The 20313-nt window shown below is 46.7% G+C and overlaps 1 protein-coding gene across 1 annotated transcript in view; it reads right to left on the bottom strand.

Moving 5' to 3' along the window:
• Positions 1-20313, bottom strand: part of GLI3 (GLI family zinc finger 3) — a 285531-nt gene that overhangs the window by 62109 nt on the left and 203109 nt on the right. The window contains 2 exon segments of the mRNA XM_043977511.1: positions 7176-7377; positions 16606-16755. Coding sequence (XP_043833446.1) covers positions 7176-7377; positions 16606-16755 — 352 coding nt within the window.

Raw genomic sequence — 20313 nt, forward strand, 5'->3', positions numbered from 1 at the left:
AACTATAGAACTTTTAAAAAACATATTTAGAGGAAAGACAGATAACAATTCAAATGCCTTGGGGGGCAGTGAAGACCGAGGCCGCAGTATTTCTAATTCCCCACCCTCGGGATTATTTTTCCAAATCTCCCTGTGCCCTTGACACTTTCCATCTTGAAGCCTTGAAAGTATCAGAAGGAGGTAAAGCTGGGCAAGACACCATACTGCAAGCACGTGAGGCCGTGGCGCTTTATGGAAGGGACTTTAAGAGGAAACACTCACACACACACACACACACACACACACACACACACACACACACACCAGGCTTCTAATCGAAGCCACCCTTTGTGGTTATCGAGCGGCTGCTTCCCTAATGAGGTCACTCAGGGCCTGCTCCCAAGCAGTGGATGTGACCACAATCTTTGCACTTTGGTTCAAACAATTCTTTCCAGTACTCTGGAACAGGAAACTGTCCACCTTATTTATTTTTTTTGGGGGGGGAGGGGCGTGCACACACACACACACACACACACACAATCTGTGCCTCTCATAAGGAAAAAAAAGCCGATCTCTTTGTTTCCATGAAGCTCAGTGTGAACTCACTGGAAGACTCTGGTCCAGGACCAGGATGGGCTAATGGGCACAGAGGGGTGGAAACACGCTGAAATGGACCACGACGCTGTGCATCTAGCGCTTTGGGTGAATCTGGCTTTAAGGAATTTAAAAGGAAGACTTCTGCCTCCTTTATTTTATTAGGGGACGCATGTTCAGATGGCACTTCATCTGAACAGGGGCTGGGGGCTTCTGTGGGCGAAGTCTCAGCATGAATCCAGAGCATGATGGGGCAAGCAATGAAGCCGAGGGGATCTTGGGCTGCAGTGAGGAGCGGGGAAAACGAAGTCCCCATCTCTCCATCGCCCTGGTCAGACCACACCTGGGCTGTATCCAGTTCTTGGTACTGCAGCTTGAGAAGGCCATGGGCTGGTTGAAGGTCAGAAGAGCGACCAGACGGGGAAAGATTCATAGGATCATAAATGTCAAGGCAGAAGAGCCCTCAGGGGTCACACACTCAAACCCCTCCATTTTTACAGATGAGGAAACTGAGGTCCTAAGGAATAAGTGACTTGCCCAAGGTCACCCAGTGAGCAGGTGAGTCTGGGTTTGATCTAAGGCCCCTGAACTTGGGAGGAAGTGCTTGTTAATGTGCTGGGGCTTTTAGTTTATGCCATCTGAGGATAAGCTGAAGGGAAAGGGAAAGTTGTTTCTGCAAAGAGAAGATCAGGGGGACATGACCCACTCCATGCTTGTCTCCAAGGACTGTGAGGGAGAAGGCAAATCAGCTTTATTCTGCTTGGCCCCAGAGGGCAGAACCAGGAGCAGCGAAGAATGGGGATAAGAAGAGGAAGATGCCAAGAGACCAGCCAGCGGAGGCTCCATGCCAGGAAAACTCCCTAACAGGAGAGAGGCCCAACAGTCAGATGAGCTGAGGACCAAGGTGAGCACAGAGACCTCTAAGGGGAATTCCGTAGTGAAACACAACCTATGTCACCCGGAGGCTAACAATGTAAAAGGACAGGCACAGTTTAGAACTGTGGATAGACCAATTAGTGAGGAGTAAAGGGACCTGGGATGAAATTCCATCTCCACTACCCACTGCCTGGGTGAACTTGGCAAGGGAGGCACCTCGTCTTCATGTTGGCAAGCAGGACAGCACCGTGGACAGAGCCCTTGAAGTCAAGAAGATCTGAGGTCAAGTCTGGTCTCAGAAACTCACCAACTACATGATCCCAAGCAGGTCCTTCAACCTCTTTCTGCCTCAGTTTCCTGATATATAAGATGGGTATAACAACGCTCCGACTTGAGCCGGTTGTGAAGATGGAATGTGATATCTGTCAAGTGCTTTGTCAGTCTTAAAGTACTATGTAACTTTTTTTACTGCTACTAGTACTACCGACACCACCACCACTACTTACTACTACTATTACTACTACTACTTACTACTACCACTACTTACTACTACTATTACTACTACCACTACTTACTACTACTATTACTACTACTACTTACTACTACCACTACTTACTACTACTATTACTACTACCACTACTACTACTACTTACTACTACTATTACTACTGCCATTACTTACTACTACCACTACTTACTACTACTACTTACTACTACCACTACTTACTACTACTACTACTTACTACTACTACTTACTACTACCACTAACTACTACTACCACTACTACTATTACTACTACTACTTACTACTACCACTGCTTACCACCACCACCACTACTACTACTTACTACTACTACTACTACTATTACTACTACTACTACTTACTACTGCCATTACTGCTGCCACTACTACTACCACTACTACTACTTACTACTACCACTACTTACTACTATTACTACTACCACTATTACTACTACTACTACTTACTACTACCACTGCTTACCACCACTGCTACTACTACTACTACTTACTACTACTACTACTACTACTACTACCACTACTACTACTTACTACTACCACTACTTACTACTATTACTACTACCACTATTACTACTACTACTACTTACTACTACCACTGCTTACCACCACTGCTACTACTACTACTACTTACTACTACTACTACTACTACTACTACTACTACTACTACTACTACTACTACTACTACTTGTTGCTTTTGCTGTTATCCCTCTCTGAGCCCATTTCCTCTTTTTGTAAAATGTGCTTGGACTACATGAGACAGTTCAATGATTTACTGGATAGAGAACTGGACTTGAAATTGGAAAGACCTGGATTTTAATCCTGCCTCAGATGCGACTGGTGGCATGGTCCTGAGGAAGTCCTTTAATTTGTCTCTGACTCAGTTTCCTCTTCTATAAAATGGGGACAATAATAGTTTCTACTTCAGCGGGTTGTTGTGAGGGATCAAATGTGGTGACGTGGACCTTGTAAACCTTGAAATCCTGTGTAAGCACTCGTCCTTATTCCTGCTGCTGTTGATTAGGTTATCTCTACAGGGTCTCTTCCAGCACTCGGTCTGAGCCTGTAAAATAAGCCCACTTCAAAACTGCCTGTGATATGGGCTTGGTTCTGCTTTTGTATCTATGTTTTGGGGGTCTAAACAGCTTCTGGTGAACATGCTCCCTATACCAGTGAAGATGCCCCTTGAGGCAGTGACTCTCCCAGAAATACTTAACCTGCCTGTGTCCAGGGCAGGATTTGAACCTGAATCTTTCTGACTCTGAGGCCCTTTCTGTCCACTTCTATCACCTCTTCCACTGAAGAAACCCAACCTAAGGCATCGCACGAGGCACTGACTTGGGGACAAGAATTCGCAGCCTTCTGAGGGCATTGGCTGCCTCTCTCTGCTCTGTTATGTGCCTCAACTGCCATCACTTTGGCTCTTCTGCTATAAAGCCCGCTTCCCCTCCTGTCAGCACCTGAGAGCCAACACAGCTGGGAAAAAGCAAGCTGGCTTCCCTCCTGCCCCAGGCACCATCCCCCCAAGCACCAGCTCCGACCAGATGCCAGCGCTATCATTGCCAGGGATGGTACGAGAAGATGCCTGCAGCAGTAGAACGTAGCCAGAGCTCCAGTTACCAGGCTGAACTTGTCAGCGCTGGCTCCAAGGGAGAGCTTGCTCAGACTTGTGCCACCCAGGCTAGAGGATGCTGAATCCAGGGTGGGCCAAGAAGTGGAGGGGCTCCCGAGACCCTGGCCAGAAGACCATCTGCAACATTGACGAGGGGGCACAGCATCTGCATGGACCATCAAGGCTGAAAGGAAGCTAGTCCTGTGGACCAGGGTCCTTTCCAGTCTCCTCACAAGGCAGAGATGGAGATGCTATTATCCTAATTTAACAGATGAAGAAACTGAGGCTAAGGGACTGGTACAGCTAATAAGGGCCTGATATAGGATTAGAATTCAGGGCTTCCAGTGCTCTAATATACATATATATAAATAATGTATTATATTATATGTATTTTATATATGTATGTATGTAGATACTCGTTCTAGTTTTGGTTTTTGTTTTGTTTTTTTGGTGAGGCAATTGGGGTTAAGTGATTTTCCCAGGATCCCACAGCTAGTAGGTATCAAGTATCTGAGGCCAGATTTGAACTCAGGTGCTCCTGACTCCAGGGCCGGTGCTCTATCCACTGCACCACCTAGCTGCCCCTCACTCTAGTTCTTTCAGAGAACTCTATAGAAAGTTACACAGGAACACACACAGAGATGTGTCTAGTCTCAGCTACTGTCTGATAAGCAATCCTACGACATATCTGTACACACCTACATAGCATGGATGTCCCATGCCCGGCTAACACCAGATGCCATCTAAGCATCAGACAGCCCCAAGGCAATCGACAAAGTCACTACCAGTTTGTCTTGGTGTTTCCTCTTCCTTCTCTCCTGAGGGTCTCAGCCTGGAGGTTCCCTTCTCCTCCTCCTACCATTCCTATCCCTGCCTCTGCCTCTTGGAAGGCCATCATAATGAGTGTGTTATTATTATGTTGGTTATATTCCAGCATCATCCGGCACAATATGCAAAGGCAAGGGAAGAACTGGTGATGATGAATTTCCTTCCCCAACATCTGTGTCAGTTGCAGAATGGACGGCGACCAATTCGCCAGGTCCTCCCGGAACCTCCGTGGTCAGGAACGTGCTCAGACCAGCCTGGTCTTTCTCCCTCTCCAAGTTCCACTTTCAGTTTTTGGGTTTACTCTGCCCTGACACAGAGACCTCCTCACTCTGGCATCTGCTCCATCCCTGGACTTCTCGAAAGGCCCCTCTTCTTCTGACAAAAGCCTCCTCGATGTCATGGGGATGGGGCAGGTATTGGATGAGCCCCGGATCTTTCAATTGACACAGCCTTGTGTTACTTGGGGGAGGGGGGGAGGTTAGACAGAGCCACAGCTTCCTAAGATGAAGTACCAAGGGAGGTCTTTGGTAACCAGTGAGATCTGATTCAAAATTATCAGTCACCTTAGAAAATCCCTCAACTCCAAAGGCTTGAAAATTGGAATGAAAATCATTAGACAGAGAAAAGGAAGAGGGAAAAGCAGGGAAAACACAGATGGCCAAAATTCATCTTTCATCTTACAACATCTGCTATACAGTCAGCACTTAATAAATGTTTGCTTATTGAATCCAGGGGAACGAGCACTGAACTCAGATACAGACTTGGGCAAGTCTCTTCCACTATCTGGGCCTCAGTCTCTCCATCTGTAAATCGAGGGGGCAGAGCTGTGTGACCCTGGAGGTCTCTTCCTGAAAGAAAGGTTGGCCTTGCTCTGTACAATGGGACCATCATCACCTACTCGACCCAGACGTTCCCCCGGTGTCTACACGCTCTCAAGCTGAGGCCTCAGACGTCTGCCGGAGATCAGCACAGCTGCCTGGTGCTCTTGGGGCCAATCTAAGAACATCTGAGGTGTTGTGGCATCTCATAATAATGACTCAGGAGCTGGCCAGGCTCCCTGAAGATCTACACAACAATCAGAGCCAGTCCAAGATGTCAGAGCCTCAGGGAGCCATTTTCTGGAGGCCCAGCTGCCATGGGTAATAAAGGTGGCCTGGGCCTTTTGCCATGAGGGGGGCTGTTTCCATTGGCTCCCTGCCTCCGCCTGACTTTAACTCCTCAATGCACACTTCCTATACTTTCATCAGGATCAGAGTCTCTCTCTGTTTCTATCTCTCTGTCTCTCTGTCTCTCTCTCCCTCCCCAGGTTCACATTATGGCTTCTAAAAAAGTAAACTACTTTAGGGTCTGACTTTGGTTATCGGTCATCTTGGAAGAGCTGGGGCACAGGAAGGAAGGAGGGATGAGAGGATCAGTCACCCAGCCCCTATTTATATAAGTACCGACTGGATGCCAGTTCTGACGCTGTGTGCTCAGGACACAAAGACACAAGTTTTTGAGACAAGAATTAGGGAAGATGGATTGGGGTGGTTTGGGGTAGGGGAATGAGATGAGGATAAGTAAGACACTCGCAGGAGGTGGGGGTTGGTTCTTTATTGGCCTCACAAAACAGATCCCGTTTTGCTGGTCTTACTGATCACTGTGATGCTGTGATCACTGATTTTGATGCTCCATAAGAGTCTCCATTACAGATGTTCCAGAGGAGCTGCCTCTCTGTTTTGGTGAAGTTTCTACACCAGGAATTTCTTCCCATTCATTACATTTCAAGTAGAGGAAAAACCTTTTAACTATTTTAAGGAAAGAAAATAGGGATTTTATTTCTTTAAAAACAAGTGGGCAGACAAAGCCAAGAGTTGCACAAGCCCAGAAGACACAGGTCGGTTGCAATTTGCACCAGCAGAGGGACCGACCATCTGGAGGAGAGCAGACAAGATTGGAGAAAGCATCCCTTTGGTCCTTTGCTATTAACAAAGTAATCTCACATGAATGATCTCATCTGATCACCTAGATAATCATCTACCACCTACATAATACCCAAGTCCATTTATATGTGAAAAAACAAAAAGGCCAAAGAACTTTAGGAGCTTCTTGGAAGTCATGTAGTTTAAGGAGCAGGTGAGGACCCCCATATTGGGATCATCAGTTGCATCCCCCACCTAACCCTTCCCATCACAGGAGGCTGCCTCCCAAGGAGACTTGCTTCCTTCAGATCATCTGGGAACTCATTCTCCTGAGGACACAGTAATTTTCAAGATCATGGAGAATGCATGAGCTTAAATGATGGCTAATTGATGGTCAAAGCTCCATTTTCTCACCGTTGGGAAAAATTGCACTGATGACTTTTGTGCTTTCTCCTAATGAAGATGTACCAATTTCCTCCTCTCTTTAACCACCATCTCTCTTCAGAGGAGTGTAATGCCCTGATCTGATACCATAGCTTTCCCAAGATTCCACCTTGGATGCCAAGCACTTTTCATGATCATTGAAAACCATTATTTGGAGAACAAGAAAAAAGCCTGTCTCCCCAAATCCTGCTGGCCCCAAGTCCTTTCCCTCCACACTCTGGGAAAGTTTTACTGCTGTTCCTGATTGGCTGGGGCTTCATTGAAAGAGGCTTTGTGGCAGGCACGACTCTGGGGCTACAGCAGGTCCTCCCTCAGGTTTGCGCCCCCCCCCCCCGACTTTTTTGGGCACAGCCCAAAAGACCATCACAAAAAGCCAGAAAGACGGGGTGGTTTAAAGCACACGTACCTTATTGCGCTTGCAGACAAGTGGCCGTAGGAACCGCTGGCCGATGAGCTGCTGCGGGAATTATTGAGGATGGTGACCAGGGAGTTGGGTGATGTCCTTATCATGGTCTGAAGGTCAAAACTATGGTCAGACAGCGGGGAGATGGACAGCGTCCGTTTCCGGCTCGGTCTCGTGGGCACCCTGGGGCTGGGGAATCTGGTGCCTATTACATAAACAAAACGAGGCCCGATTACCTCTGATTGTACCAAGTACCTGGTTATCTATTACTCGTGGGCATGTGCTGGGAAAGTACAAGAGAGACACCCCCCATCCCAGGCGCGCGCACACAGGCACACAGGCCCACAAGCACGCAGGCGCGCGCGCGCGCACACACACACACACACACACACACACACACACACACACACACACACACAGGAGCGGTCGAGCTCACCTTGACAAGCTCCACTCTTCCCATCTGTGATCTACTAGCTACAATTGAGGAAATTAGGGAGAAATATTTATCTTGCACTAGCTTACCTCAGGGGAGCGCTGTTTATTAATGTGCAAACAAAGTGATGAATTGCTAAACAAAAGGGAAAGACTTTTATGTGTTATCCCGCCCATTTCTGGTGATTTATGGGTCTGACGGCTCTTTAGACATTCACATCATTAATTTGCCACGAGCAACAAGACAGAGGCTCAGAAGAGAGTCCCAAAAGACTTAAGCCCCCACCATTTCCAAGAGAGAAACTGAAAGAAAACAGGAGATTCCCATCGAGTCTGGTCTGCCCAAGTTCCCCACTGATTTTACCTAATCCAGGTGATACCTGAAGGGAGAATAAAGCTCTCAATGAGACACTGTTTTCCCAAAAAGGAAAACCAGTGACTGCAGGAAACACAAGATGCAATCAAAAATCTGACTTTCATTTCTACCCAGAATTTCTTTGGTGGGTGGAGGAAAAGGAATGGGAATGGACTGTGTGATAGCCACTTAACTTCCTAACGGAGGCTTGGCTTGGCCTCTCAGACTCTTGGAGGAGGAAGGGGCTCAGAACATCCTTCAGTGCTAATGGTCGGACACTCTTGTGGTTAGCACCGACAGCCTCAGGGCTCAAGTGCACAGAGGAGGGCAGAATTCAGTCATTTTAATGAAAGAGTTAAAGAATTACAGGTTACCATGTTGCCTCCCCCATCTCAGTTCTATTAAAAAATACCAGTTCCTGGGATTCCAGGTTTTAAATCTGCTTTGTATTGGCAGGGATGCCCTGCCGACTTAATAGTATCATCTCCAATAGAACATTTTCATTACTGAACCATGGAAGGGAAACTTAATGAAAATGCCCGATGACCATTTCACCCGATAAGAGGCAAACCAAACATGACTGGTCTTAAGTGGAAATGGAAGACTTTTCTCTCCCGGCATGGTGATTTATCAGCTGACAGTATGTGTACATAGCCCTGTATTTGTGGAAATCTGGACTTAATGTAAGCCACCAAGTTATCCCTCAGAGATCAAATCGAGGGGGTAGAAGGCTGGGCCCCTGAGGCCCATGGCTCTCCATTAGTGGGACTGGCATGGTCAGTTAGACACCAGGTCACCTCTGGAAGCTCCGGGAGCTCATTCCACAAAGTGGAGTCTTCCTATGTGAAATAATGTCCTTTCAAATTGGTAAAAACAAGCACACAGACAAACATGGAACAAGACAACAGTAATCCTCCAGCTGAATGAGTTTGTCATTTCCAATGTGGAAAATCAAAATTAACTTTGTCAATTTTTCTAGATCTTTACAGTTAATCCAAGTCTTTGCTTTCTTAAAATTTAAAGATCTGAATTTTTTTAACTTTAAAGATCTGACCTCTATTCCTTTCATTTTTCTGCTGTGAATAATATGATATAACGCTGCTTTAAAAGGAATAGCAATTGCTGGCATCACAGTGTCTTAAGGGAAAGGAACTAAGTAGAATAAGCATTTATAGAGCACTTAACTACATGCTGGGCATTGTGCTCAGAGCTTGACAAATAGTATCTCATTTAATGCTCATGATTATTCCTATTTAACAGTTGAGGAAACTGAGGCAAACAGAGGTTAAGTGACTTGCCCAGAGTGACACAGCTTGCAAGTGTCTGAGGTTGGATTTGAACTCAGGTCTTCCTGACTCTAGACCTGTAGCGCCATCAATTGAGCCACCTGGCTGACCCATGTTGTTTTGCTCTTGACTGCCTCCATATTACTTTACTCTCTAATTCTTAGTGTCCTCCCCTGCTGGGGGGCGGTTCCCAGACTGAGGACCTGGCCTTAAGTCTCACCTGTCTGACCCACCAGGGCACTGGCAGCAGCGAGGGGGTCAAGGCTGGAGAAGACATACTGTCACCAAGAATCACAAGGGGATTGAGGCAGCTAGGCACACACCTTCCCCCTTGGTGCTCCCCATAGCTGGGGGCCGAGGCAGGCTTCCCACCCCGACCCTGCCCCAACACCCACAACCCACTTCACATGATCCCCCCTTTGTCTCCTCCTCTCCTATGATTTTTCTATGATATTTCACCTTGAAGACACTGATTGAAACGAGATTCTGCCTGCAGAAAAGGGGGGCATTGTAGGTAGGCAGACCCCAAGTATGGTCTGCTCAGGGCAGAGAGCCCCCTCTCCTCCCCATAGACATCACTGATTCTGCGGTGATTTAGGGGGTGGATCAGAACCCACAACCCCATAAGCGAAATGGCCTCCACATTGGATGATTCCGAGCCAAGGCTGGCATTGAAGCCCTGAGCAATGGGAAGGAGCACGCTGGGGTCTGGGCCAGAGAGATTCTGTCCGAGCTGAGTCTAGAGACTAGCACTGACTGTATTGCTCCACTCCAAACAGAGCTGGAAATTCAGGAAAAAGAGACTGAATTCTGAGTAGGGAGGAGGGACCTGAGGGTGTGCAGAAGTCTCGGATCCCTTCTTTGGTGAGATCATCTAAGAACCAGGGGATGTTTACTTTGGAGATGAAAAAGGACTCAGCAGGACTTGGTGGCCCTGTTCTAGTCACTGTGGCTTCTACTTCCTGCCTAGGGGAAAAGAGGCTAACTCCTTAGTGGGCACTACAAGTGGGCACTTCTAGTCACTGAAAGATTGGCAGGTGGAAGAGGGAAGCCTTTCCCAATGCCAGAGCTCCTAATCCCTTCCCTCTGAGATGACTGTCCAGATGTTTGTTATGTTTTCCACCCCTCTAACCACCTCCCCGACATGAGAATGGGAGCTGGTAAGGGCTATGGATCTGCCTTTCCTTGAATACCCATGGCTTAGCCCAGTGCCTGTTACTTAACAACTGCTCAGTGTCTGACTTACTGACTTTTCCGTTTGACCCTGACAGGCAGGAGCAATGGGCACAAGCTGAAAAGAATGAGAATTGGACTTAAGACAGATGATCATTAGAGGCGTTTCCAAGGGAAATGGGCTTGGCAGTTGCCCTGTTCCCCCACTCTCTTTGGGGTCTTTTAGTGGATAGATGGCCACTTGTCAAGTACACTGGAGAAGCATTTTGCATCTATGACTTCATTTGAAAATGCTTGAGAATTGATGGCTGGTGAACTCCTTTAAATTCTGTGATTTTTATGAAGTCAGAGAAACAACCCATTTTTGTTTTTGTTTTTAATGTTATGGGCCCAGGGCACCCCAGAAGTTCTCTGGGGCACACCAAAGAACCTTCTCCTTGAGAAACTAAACCGGGGCAGCTAGGTGGCGCAGTGGATAGAGCACCAGCCCTGGAGTCAGGAGTATCTGAGTTCAAATCCGGCCTCAGACACTTAACACTTACTAGCTGTGTGACCCTGGGCAAGTCACTTAACCCCAATTGCCTCACTTAAAAATTGGGGCAGCTAGGTGGTGCAGTGGATAGAGCACTGGCCTTGGAGTCGGGAGTACCTGAGTTCAAACCCAGCCTCAAACACTTAACACTTATTAGCTGTGTGACCCTGGGCAAGTCACTTAACCCCAATTGCCTCACTAAAAAAAATTAAAAAAAAAAAAAAAAAAAAAAAGAAACTAAACCAAAGGACAGACACACCTAAAGAGATAAGTGGAACCAGATGGGACTGAGCTAGCTCGGGACCTCCACCCTTCATTCTAGTCTCCCTCAACCCTGGGGAGATAAAATTAGGTGTGGCTGCTTCCTTTGTGTCCTGAGGAGAGAGATGGCTTGAGAGATCCACAGCCACCCCTCACCCAATTCCTCCAGCCACCACCAGTGGGGGATGGTCCTCCCTCACTAAAGGAACTTTCCAGTCAGATGGTCACCCCCATCAGTCCTCTATGAAAGTAACTGCCTGTCTCCTTGTCGAGGAGATTGGTATCTCAGAGCCATGCTCTGTGCCATGCCTTCTCCCCATGAGAAGTCCAAGAACTTATGGTTTCCCTTGTCTTCCCTTGCCCCTAAATACACTACCATCTTATTCTAATTGCTTTTGTGTGCAAGAGGCTGTAATTCTTTAAAGAGGAATTCCTAAGGACCCCAAACCCCTATCCCTTCCCAAACCCCCTACATGACATTAAGGTTGTTTCACCTCTGAACTAGAAAAGCAGGTGGTACAAATGGTCCTGCATTGGCAGTTTTAAAGATGGTAGAGGGAGAGTGTCCTTTGAGAGCCTTCCTATGTAGCGTCCACTCCCTGTGGGAGAGCTGGAAGACAAAGACTCGGGGGTGCTTTGAGATCTTTGCTTACAAACCACTGCAGAATTTGAAATGGTACGCCCCATACAGTGGCGCTTGGCAGCGACTAGCCCCATTATTGTTCCAAAGAGACATCTTCATTTTGGCTTCACGCTAATTGTTTTGTTTCTCTGGTGTAATCTAAAATCCTGACAAAGAAGAGAGGGGCTTATTTCTCTATGATGAATGATGGGACATTGAGATTTCTACTTAATGACAATCAATTTTACCAACGACTCCAGCAAGTTAGGGTACTTTTAATTAATTTTTACAAAGTAAAAGGGTGACTTCAGCCTTTATTTACATCAAAGAGGCCTTAGTCTGACTGAACACATTCTCATCAAATGCAGAAGGTAATATGGGTTGACCTCCCAGCACCCACTCTTATTTTAATTCTCTATTTACTCTTTTAAAATAACTGATTTGCATAATAACAGTGCACTGTGTTTTTTTCTTCAAAGCTGAGACAATCTCTAATTGAAATGTGTTTATGATGAATCTGAAATGTAAGATCAACACACACACACACACACACACACACACACACACCAGCATACTCACCCACCTCCATCCCTCCCAACAGCAGGTAAGAACACATCAGATTGGGGAAAAACAAGATGAGCACAGCTCATGTGCTGTCCAGGGATGGAGCTCATAGGCTTAGGGCAGAGGGTAAGCAGCTCTATAATGGGAGACTTCCTATCCTGCTAGATCAACAGGCTGCTATTGATCACAGACAAAGGTTGAATAGCTAAACTTGGCTCCTGAGTGAGTAACTCACCTCAATGGGCTCAAGACAAATCTGGCTCAAAACCTAATCTGACGAATGGATGCAAAAAGCCTAGGCAGTGGCTCTTCTGACTGTGGTTGGACAGTCTGGTATCATAAAGAAAACAGTGGCCTCGAAGAAAGAAAGATCTGAGTTCAAATCCTGTCTGAAATATACTATTAGTGTGATCTTGGACAAGTCACTATGTTTTTCATCCTGAGTATCAGTTTTTCATTTCTCAAATCAGGATAATAGTAATTGTCATTACTGTTTCACAGAATTATTGTGAAGCTTGAAAGAGGTAATGTAGATAAAGTGCTTTGTTAATCTTCAAGTGCTCCAAACAGGCCAGATATTATTACATATTATTATATACAAATGATGATGTGTGCTGATAGGTACTTAACCACTTTTATTAATGCTGTTCATATATGTCCATGTGGATAGAGCACTGGGTCAGGAGTCCAGAAGACCTGAGCTCAGACACTTATGAGTCGTGTGACTCTGGGCAAGACATTTCATCTGGGTCTGCCTCAGTTTCCTTAACTGTAAAATGGGCATGAGCCGAATCCCTACCTCCCAGGGGTGTTGGGAGGATCGAATGAGATGAGATTTGTAAAGGCTTTGCCAAGTGCCTGGCACACAGTAGGTGCTTAATAAATGCTTGCTCCCCCCCTCCCTCCCTCACTCCTTGAGGTAGAGGGTTGTTTTGCTTTAAGTCTTTGCATCCCTAATGCCCAGCACAGAGCAGGGCAAAGAGTAGGTGCTTCTTTATGGACTGACTGATTTTTTACCCTTTTCGGAGAGAGCAATGGACACACACTGGCTCAAGTCCCACCTTTGTGCTGATTGCCCATGTGGCCTGGGGATGGGCCGAGAAGGCTCCTTCCAGCTGCTGGTCTGATGCCGTGAATCTCCATCCTTAGCACTGGCAGCTAGCACGTATCCAGGACTTAAGACCGGCAAAGTGCTTTACAAATGTCTTCTCACTTGACACTCGAAATGACCTCACGAGGCGGGTGCTATTATCATCTCTATTTTACAGTTAAGGAAACTGAGGCAAAGAAGGATGAAGTGACTTGCCCAGGGTCACACAGCTAGTAAATGACAGCCTTGGAGGTGCGGCAAATGATATATGTCCAACTATGTGATAGGCTGTCATTGGGAATAGGGTCTCAGAAAGTAGGACTGACAGCAATATTGGGGAGTTGCAGAAGTGCAGGTTTAGACTTTATGTCAGGAAAACCTTCCAAGAAGTGAAAATGTTATGATAGTGAAATGGACTGTTCAAAAGGTGATGAGCTCCCTGTCAGTGAAGGTCTCCAAGCAGAGCTGAATGACCACTTGCCAGGTTTTCTGTAGAGGAGATACTTATTCAAACACAGCTTGGTCTAAGTGGTCTCTAGGGTCCTTTCTGACTGAGATTTTTTGATCCTCCCTGGCAAAAACCAAACTGAACTTTGAGGGATCACAGGGAGACAACAGGATAGGCAATAGGGAGTCACTGACAATGTTTGTGCAGAGAATTAGCATGGCCAGGTCCATAGCAAAGGAGCATCATTCTGGTAATGCTGGGAAGAAGGCTTTGGAGGGGAGAGGGAGTGGAGGTCCGCATTAGACACATTAGGCAGCTACTCTAACAGTGAGTCGAAGCAGTGAATGATGAGAGGCTTGGAAGGGCTGCTGATGATCACGGGATGGGCGAATGAAAGCTCTGCAACCACAAAGTCACTTTGCATCTATCCTCTCAGCAACCCTGTGAAGAGCCAGGGCGGACTGCACCAGCTCCATTTTTAGGTGAGATGTGGGAGGCTGGCAGGGAACAGGGAGCTTCTTAGAGGACTCAGCCACCAGCCAGAGACAGGGAACCTGGGCCTCCTGACTCTCCATCGTCACTGCCGCCACCTTTCCGATTTTGAGAGGCTCTGCCAAGACGTTGCGGCGGGGAGAGGGGGGATAACCTGGTCGTCAGAGGAAAATCATAAAGGGAGGCTGGCTGTTTCCAGATACGACTCACCAGGGCTGATAAAAATGACGGGTGGACAAACTTATCCCACAGCCACAGAGAGGTTTGCCATAATCGCCTTTATTCTAAGGAGAGGCATTATGGATTAATCATTGCTATTTTAAAGGGACAACACGTTTAGGTAATGAACACTGCTGTGGTGTTGACTTGTCTTACGGGTTGGCATTTTGAGGCATAATGGCTATAGCTTTATTGAGCCTTCTTGGAACCAGAGAAGGGTAATGGGAGGGGGTCTAATGGGGTGACCTAATGAGAACAGAGCCCCCCACGGGTGAGAAGGGAAGCAAACAGGCAGGATCCCTGGCTGGGGCATCTCTCTTCCTCCTGCGGATCTTGGTGATAGGGAATCCAGTAGCCAATAATGTCCTCTTTTTAGATAACTCCCAGTTCTATAACTACAGACTCTCATCTTGCCCCTAGCCTCCAATCCTACATCCTAATTGCCTGTGTGTCCTCATTGGCACCTCCAATTCAGCATGGGGAGAAGTGAGATCATCATGCGACTGTTGACACTTGCTCCTCTTCTCTACTTCCCTGTTCCTGTGGATGCCACTCCTGTCCTTCCCCTTTCCAGAGCTCACCACTCTCTCATCCTTCCCATTCAGGTGGTTGCATCTGTCCCTGACTCCCCACTCACATGTCCAGTCCCCTGGTTCAGGCTATCATCTCTCCCCTAGATGACTTTTCTCTGTAAATACTAATCCCTGCCTCCAAATTCCCTCCGTTCAGATTCACCTTTCCCACAGCAGCCAAAATCATCTTCTAAAGGCCTATGGGCCAATGTTCTTGACCCCCTTGCTCACAACCTTCTGTGGCTTCTACTTCCTGCCTAGGGGAAAAGAGGCTAACTCCTTAGTGGGCACTACAAGCCTTGCACAAGCTGGCTCCACCCTACTGTGGTGGCTTAGTTTCTTATTTCCAGCCCCGACTCCCATAGCATAGAGTATATTTTAGCCAAACTGGACTAACCACCATTGCTCTATTTTGTCCTCCTCCCTTGCCAATGTATTCATGCAGACGTCCCCCAAATCGCCTCTCTGAAATCTACCTCTTCCTTTAAGGCCTCACCCAGGAGTCACATCCTCTCCAAAGTATTCTGTGGCCTCCCTCCCCCACAAACTAGAAATGATCTCTAGTGCTCTCATCTTCTTGGAGCCCAATGGTCTAATATTGCCTTTGCCTTGACTGTGGCCTACTTTGTAGCTCCCTTAGTAAACTGTTATCTCCCACAGGGCAGGCATCATCTCTCTTTGCACCTTAATATTCTAAGGGTCTGCTAAAGTGCTTTATGTAAAACAGTGCATGTAAAGAGCAGGAACTGAAATACTTTTTAAAAAATTCATTCATTCAGTATATTGAATGACCTTTTAATGTATTGCATTGAAACATGGTGGTTGAGTACTAAGCAAGGCATGGACTTGACAGGAGGCTCTGAGTGGTCACTGAGTCAGCCAATGGGGCCCCACCACCCCTTCTTCTTAGACCATTAAGGGGACCATGGCCACTACCCTGGTCACTCTTCGGACCAGACCTTTTCCTTTGGCTCAGTATCTAGCTGGCTCCTGATGGCCCAGTTGATCATAAGGCCATAACCCTGCATAGCTCAGCTGAACAAACCATGGAGATGCCCGGCTATAGAGATGCTCAAGAGGGGCAGGGGATAATCCTCAGATTCCAGCGCTTGGGCAGGCAGGCCATGCTCTGAATCAGCATTTGAGGCACTTTCTCCCTTGGACCAAATGATTAGCTGCAAAAAGAAACGTCGGATGACTCAACCAGACTGTTCTTTGAGGCTTCAAGTGTTGTATACCTGCTGGCTCTCCAAGTAGAGCACTGTCAGCCAGGACAATGGAGACACTTCCACGAGGGAAAGTTCCAAATTAAACCATGAACACAGGAGGAAAATTTTGCCATGAAATTAGCATCGGCCCCATCCCTCCCCCAAATCACAGGACTTACTGTCCATGGCGTGGAGGTATTCCATGTGAATGGCCCCAGCCCCGGTAGCTGCTGTAGCAGGAATGATGTCCGCGTAGGGACTTCGCTGGCCCGCCAACAGGGCCATCTGATGGTGATAATACTCGGCGGGACTGACACCTGCATGTGGGGCTGGAGGAGAACAACACAAGTCCAATCAGCAATCCTGTCCCTCATTCCTTCCACCCTTCAACCCTAGGTGCTGTGCTAGAGAACAGCTACATGCTAATCTCTAAAGTCATAAATCAAATGTTTGCTAAGTAGATTCAGAGCAAATGTGAATATGCAGGATGTTTAACAACAAGAGAACAAACTACCTTGCAAGAAATTAGAGAACTAGATAAGTATATAATGGTACTAATGACAGAGGACTCTTATCTAGTCATTAAAGCAGGTCCAGCCCAGGGCAACACTTGGCTAACTGGAATATCCAAGATACCTTTTGTTGTTGTTCAATAGTATCTGACTTTGACTCCATTGGGGGTTTTCTTAGCAAAGATACTGGACTAGTTTGCACTTTCCTTCTCCATCTCATTTTACAGATAAGGAAACTGAGGCAAATGGTATGAAGTGACTTGTCCAGGGTCATACAACTAGTAAGTATCTGAGGCCAAATTTGAACTCAGGTCTTCCTGACTCCTGGCTAGGCACTGCACCACCTCGCTGCCCAGTAGTATTTGTTACTTGAAACTAGACAAACAAATTTTTTAAAAAATTCTTTTTGTGACCCTGGGCAAGTCACTTAACCCCAATTGCCTCACCAAAAAATATATTAAATTTTTTTTTAATTCTTTTCAATAGAGAAAAAAGTAAGCTCACTGAGTCAGGGGCTGTTTAATTTTTGTCTTCATGTCCTCAGCACCCAAGACATAGTAGGGATTCAAAACTCGCCTCTTTGCCTTTCTCTTGACTTGGGGCCAAAGAAGACAATATGAAGGGGGCAAGGTAGAAAAATCCCCATGCACAAAGCTGTCAAAAATGAGCATTTAGTAAGCGCCCACAGTGTACCAGACCCCACGCTGAGTCTAGTGCTTCAAAATCACAGAAGAAACAGTCCCTGCTCTCAGAAAGCTTATGTTCTACAGGGAGGCCGCAACACGTTCACAAGCAGACCACTGTAAAGAACTGGCCTAAGTGGTTCATGCCGAGTTTTGGGAAATACTGTGAGTTGTTTCTCCAATTGTGACCTCTGTTCTAAGGCAATTCTCCTTCATTGATCTGAAATTAAAATCACTAGAAAGGACAAGGGAAAGCCCATAGGCAGAAATAAAAAAAAAAATCCCCCCCAAACCAAAAAGCCCCCTTGGTTTAGCTCTTCAGGGACAATTCCAATCTCATCTGGGATGAGCACAGTCGGCCCCAGCCTCCTCTAACAAGCAAGAACATATGTTTGCCAAAGAAGAATGAAGTAGCTCATTATCTCAAGCCGCGGTTTGAAAGTTTCTTCCCGCAGTAGACAACCAGAGTATCTTTCCAGACACACTTAAAATACTTCCTGAGCTTTCTGACATAAGTGTCTGGGTTAACTAACAATAACACTGGCTGCCTGGCCTGGAAGAAGCCCACAGCAGCCCCATAAAGGCCCGTGGGGAGGACCCAAAAGATAAACGACATTTTGTGCGTGTGTGCTGCCATTGGAGTGGATTTTCCTTCCGAGGCCCCAACAAAAACACTGTGATTTCCTTAGTAATAGTCGAATTATTGAGATTTTAAAGTGTGCGGGGGGAGGGGGGGTGAGGCGATGGGAGAGTAAATAACTTGGAATGTTTCCAAGTGCTCACTGGGAGGAAAATCCCGTTGCATTGGTGCCCCTGTGAACACGGTCCCTCCACAAGAACATACCAAATGCTGACTATGTACGCCAGCAGTGGGCTAAGTTCAAAGAAGACAAAAGTATAGTCCCTGCTGTCAGAGGTCCCCATCCCAACAGAGATAACAACATATAGCATGAGCATGTGCCTTTTATAATGCCAAAGAGAAGTAATCTCAAGAGAAAGGTGTCGGTAGGGGGAAGGTGGGGACCAGAGAAAGTCTTGGGGGAGCTGGCAGTGGGGCTGAGCTTTGAAGGAAGCAGGGGGAGTGTTCTAGGTTTATGGGAGTCAATGCAAAGGAAGGGAAATGGGAGGCTGAGAGTCATGTGTGAGCTAAAGTAAGAAGCCTAGAATTACTGGACTGGAGAAGACTGGAAAGGTAAGAAGAAGACACCAGAGGATGGCATTGTTCATCCTGGAGGTGATAGGGATACTGAGCATCGAGGAGGCATGGTCAGACCTGTGCTTTAGAGTGATCATCCTGGCAGCTGAGTGGAAGATAGGCTGGAGTGGAGAAAGACTTGGGGGAGGGAGATAATGAGAGGGCTATTGCAACAGTTGGGGCAGGAGGTGATGAGGACCTGCATCCAGGGAGTGGAAGAGTCATCTTAAAGAAGGAGAAGCTGTTCTTAAGGCAGAAACAACAGGATTTGGTTTGGGTAGGGTGAGAGAGTGAGGAGTAGATAGGGATAACAATGTTGTTAACAGTGAGGATGACAAAGCATGGGGGACTAGGAGGATGGGAGCCACCATAAGGAAGCTGAGAAGCCCCGAGAGCTTGGGAAGAAAGAGAATGAACTCAGTTACAGACATGCTGAGTTTGAGCTGCCTGTGGAACAGCTAGTTCAAGTGGCTGAATAGGCAGTGGATGCTGTAAAACAGGAGATTAGAGAGAGGTGGGGGCTGGATTTATCCATCTAAGAATCATCTGCATAGCTAGGATCACTGACCCTAGGGGGGGTTAATGAGTGAAATGGCACAGAGAAAGACAAGAAGAGGGACCATGAGAGACTGGAGGGACGCCTGTGATTGGTGTTTGTGACCAGCAGGGAGACTGAAAGGAGGAGGTCTAGGAGTAGGAGGAGAGCCAGGATCAAGAGAAATGTCATGAACACCAAGGGAAGAGCAGCTATTGGAAAGAAGGTGGTCACTGGCAGTGTCAGAGAAGCCAAGAAGGATGACATCAGGGAAAAGGCCCCAAGATTCAGGAATTAGAGATTACTGGCTAGTCTGAGAAGCCATTTTAGTTGAATGGTAAGGTCAGAAGCCAAACTACAGAGAGTCAGGAAGAGAGAGAGAGAGAGAGAGAGAGAGAGAGAGAGAGAGAGAGAGAGAGAGAGAGAGAGAGAGAGAGAGAGGAAAGGAAGTAGAGTCAATAAGTGTAGATGGCCTTTGCCTGGACTTTAGCCACAAGAGGTGGGAGATGTCTGGAAAGATAACTGGCAGGTTATAATGAGATGGTTCCAGCATGTTTGGGCATGGTTATAGGGAGCAGGGAAGGGGCTGAGTTCAAATCTGGTCTCAGACACTTATTAGCTGTGTGACCCTGAACAAATAAACTTAACCTCTGTAGTACTCATTTCCCTCATGTGTAAAATGCGTGTGATCATAGCACCTACCTATCAGCATTACCATGAGGATCAAATGAGATCCTGTTTGTAATGTGATGAGCACAGTGCCTGGCACTTAGGGGTGATAATGTCAGATTATAGGATATCTCAATATTTGATGATGATGATAAGGGGTAGTGTGAGGATGACAGAGGAGCCAGGATGGAATGGAATCTCTTATGCATGTGGAGAACTATCCTTGGCAGGGAGAAAGACCGGCTCTTCAATGGGACAGTGCTGAAAGAGAGAGCAGCAGAAGGCAAAAACCT

This window comes from Dromiciops gliroides, chromosome 1 (genome assembly GCF_019393635.1).
Source record: "Dromiciops gliroides isolate mDroGli1 chromosome 1, mDroGli1.pri, whole genome shotgun sequence".
Taxonomy (NCBI): domain Eukaryota; kingdom Metazoa; phylum Chordata; class Mammalia; order Microbiotheria; family Microbiotheriidae; genus Dromiciops; species Dromiciops gliroides.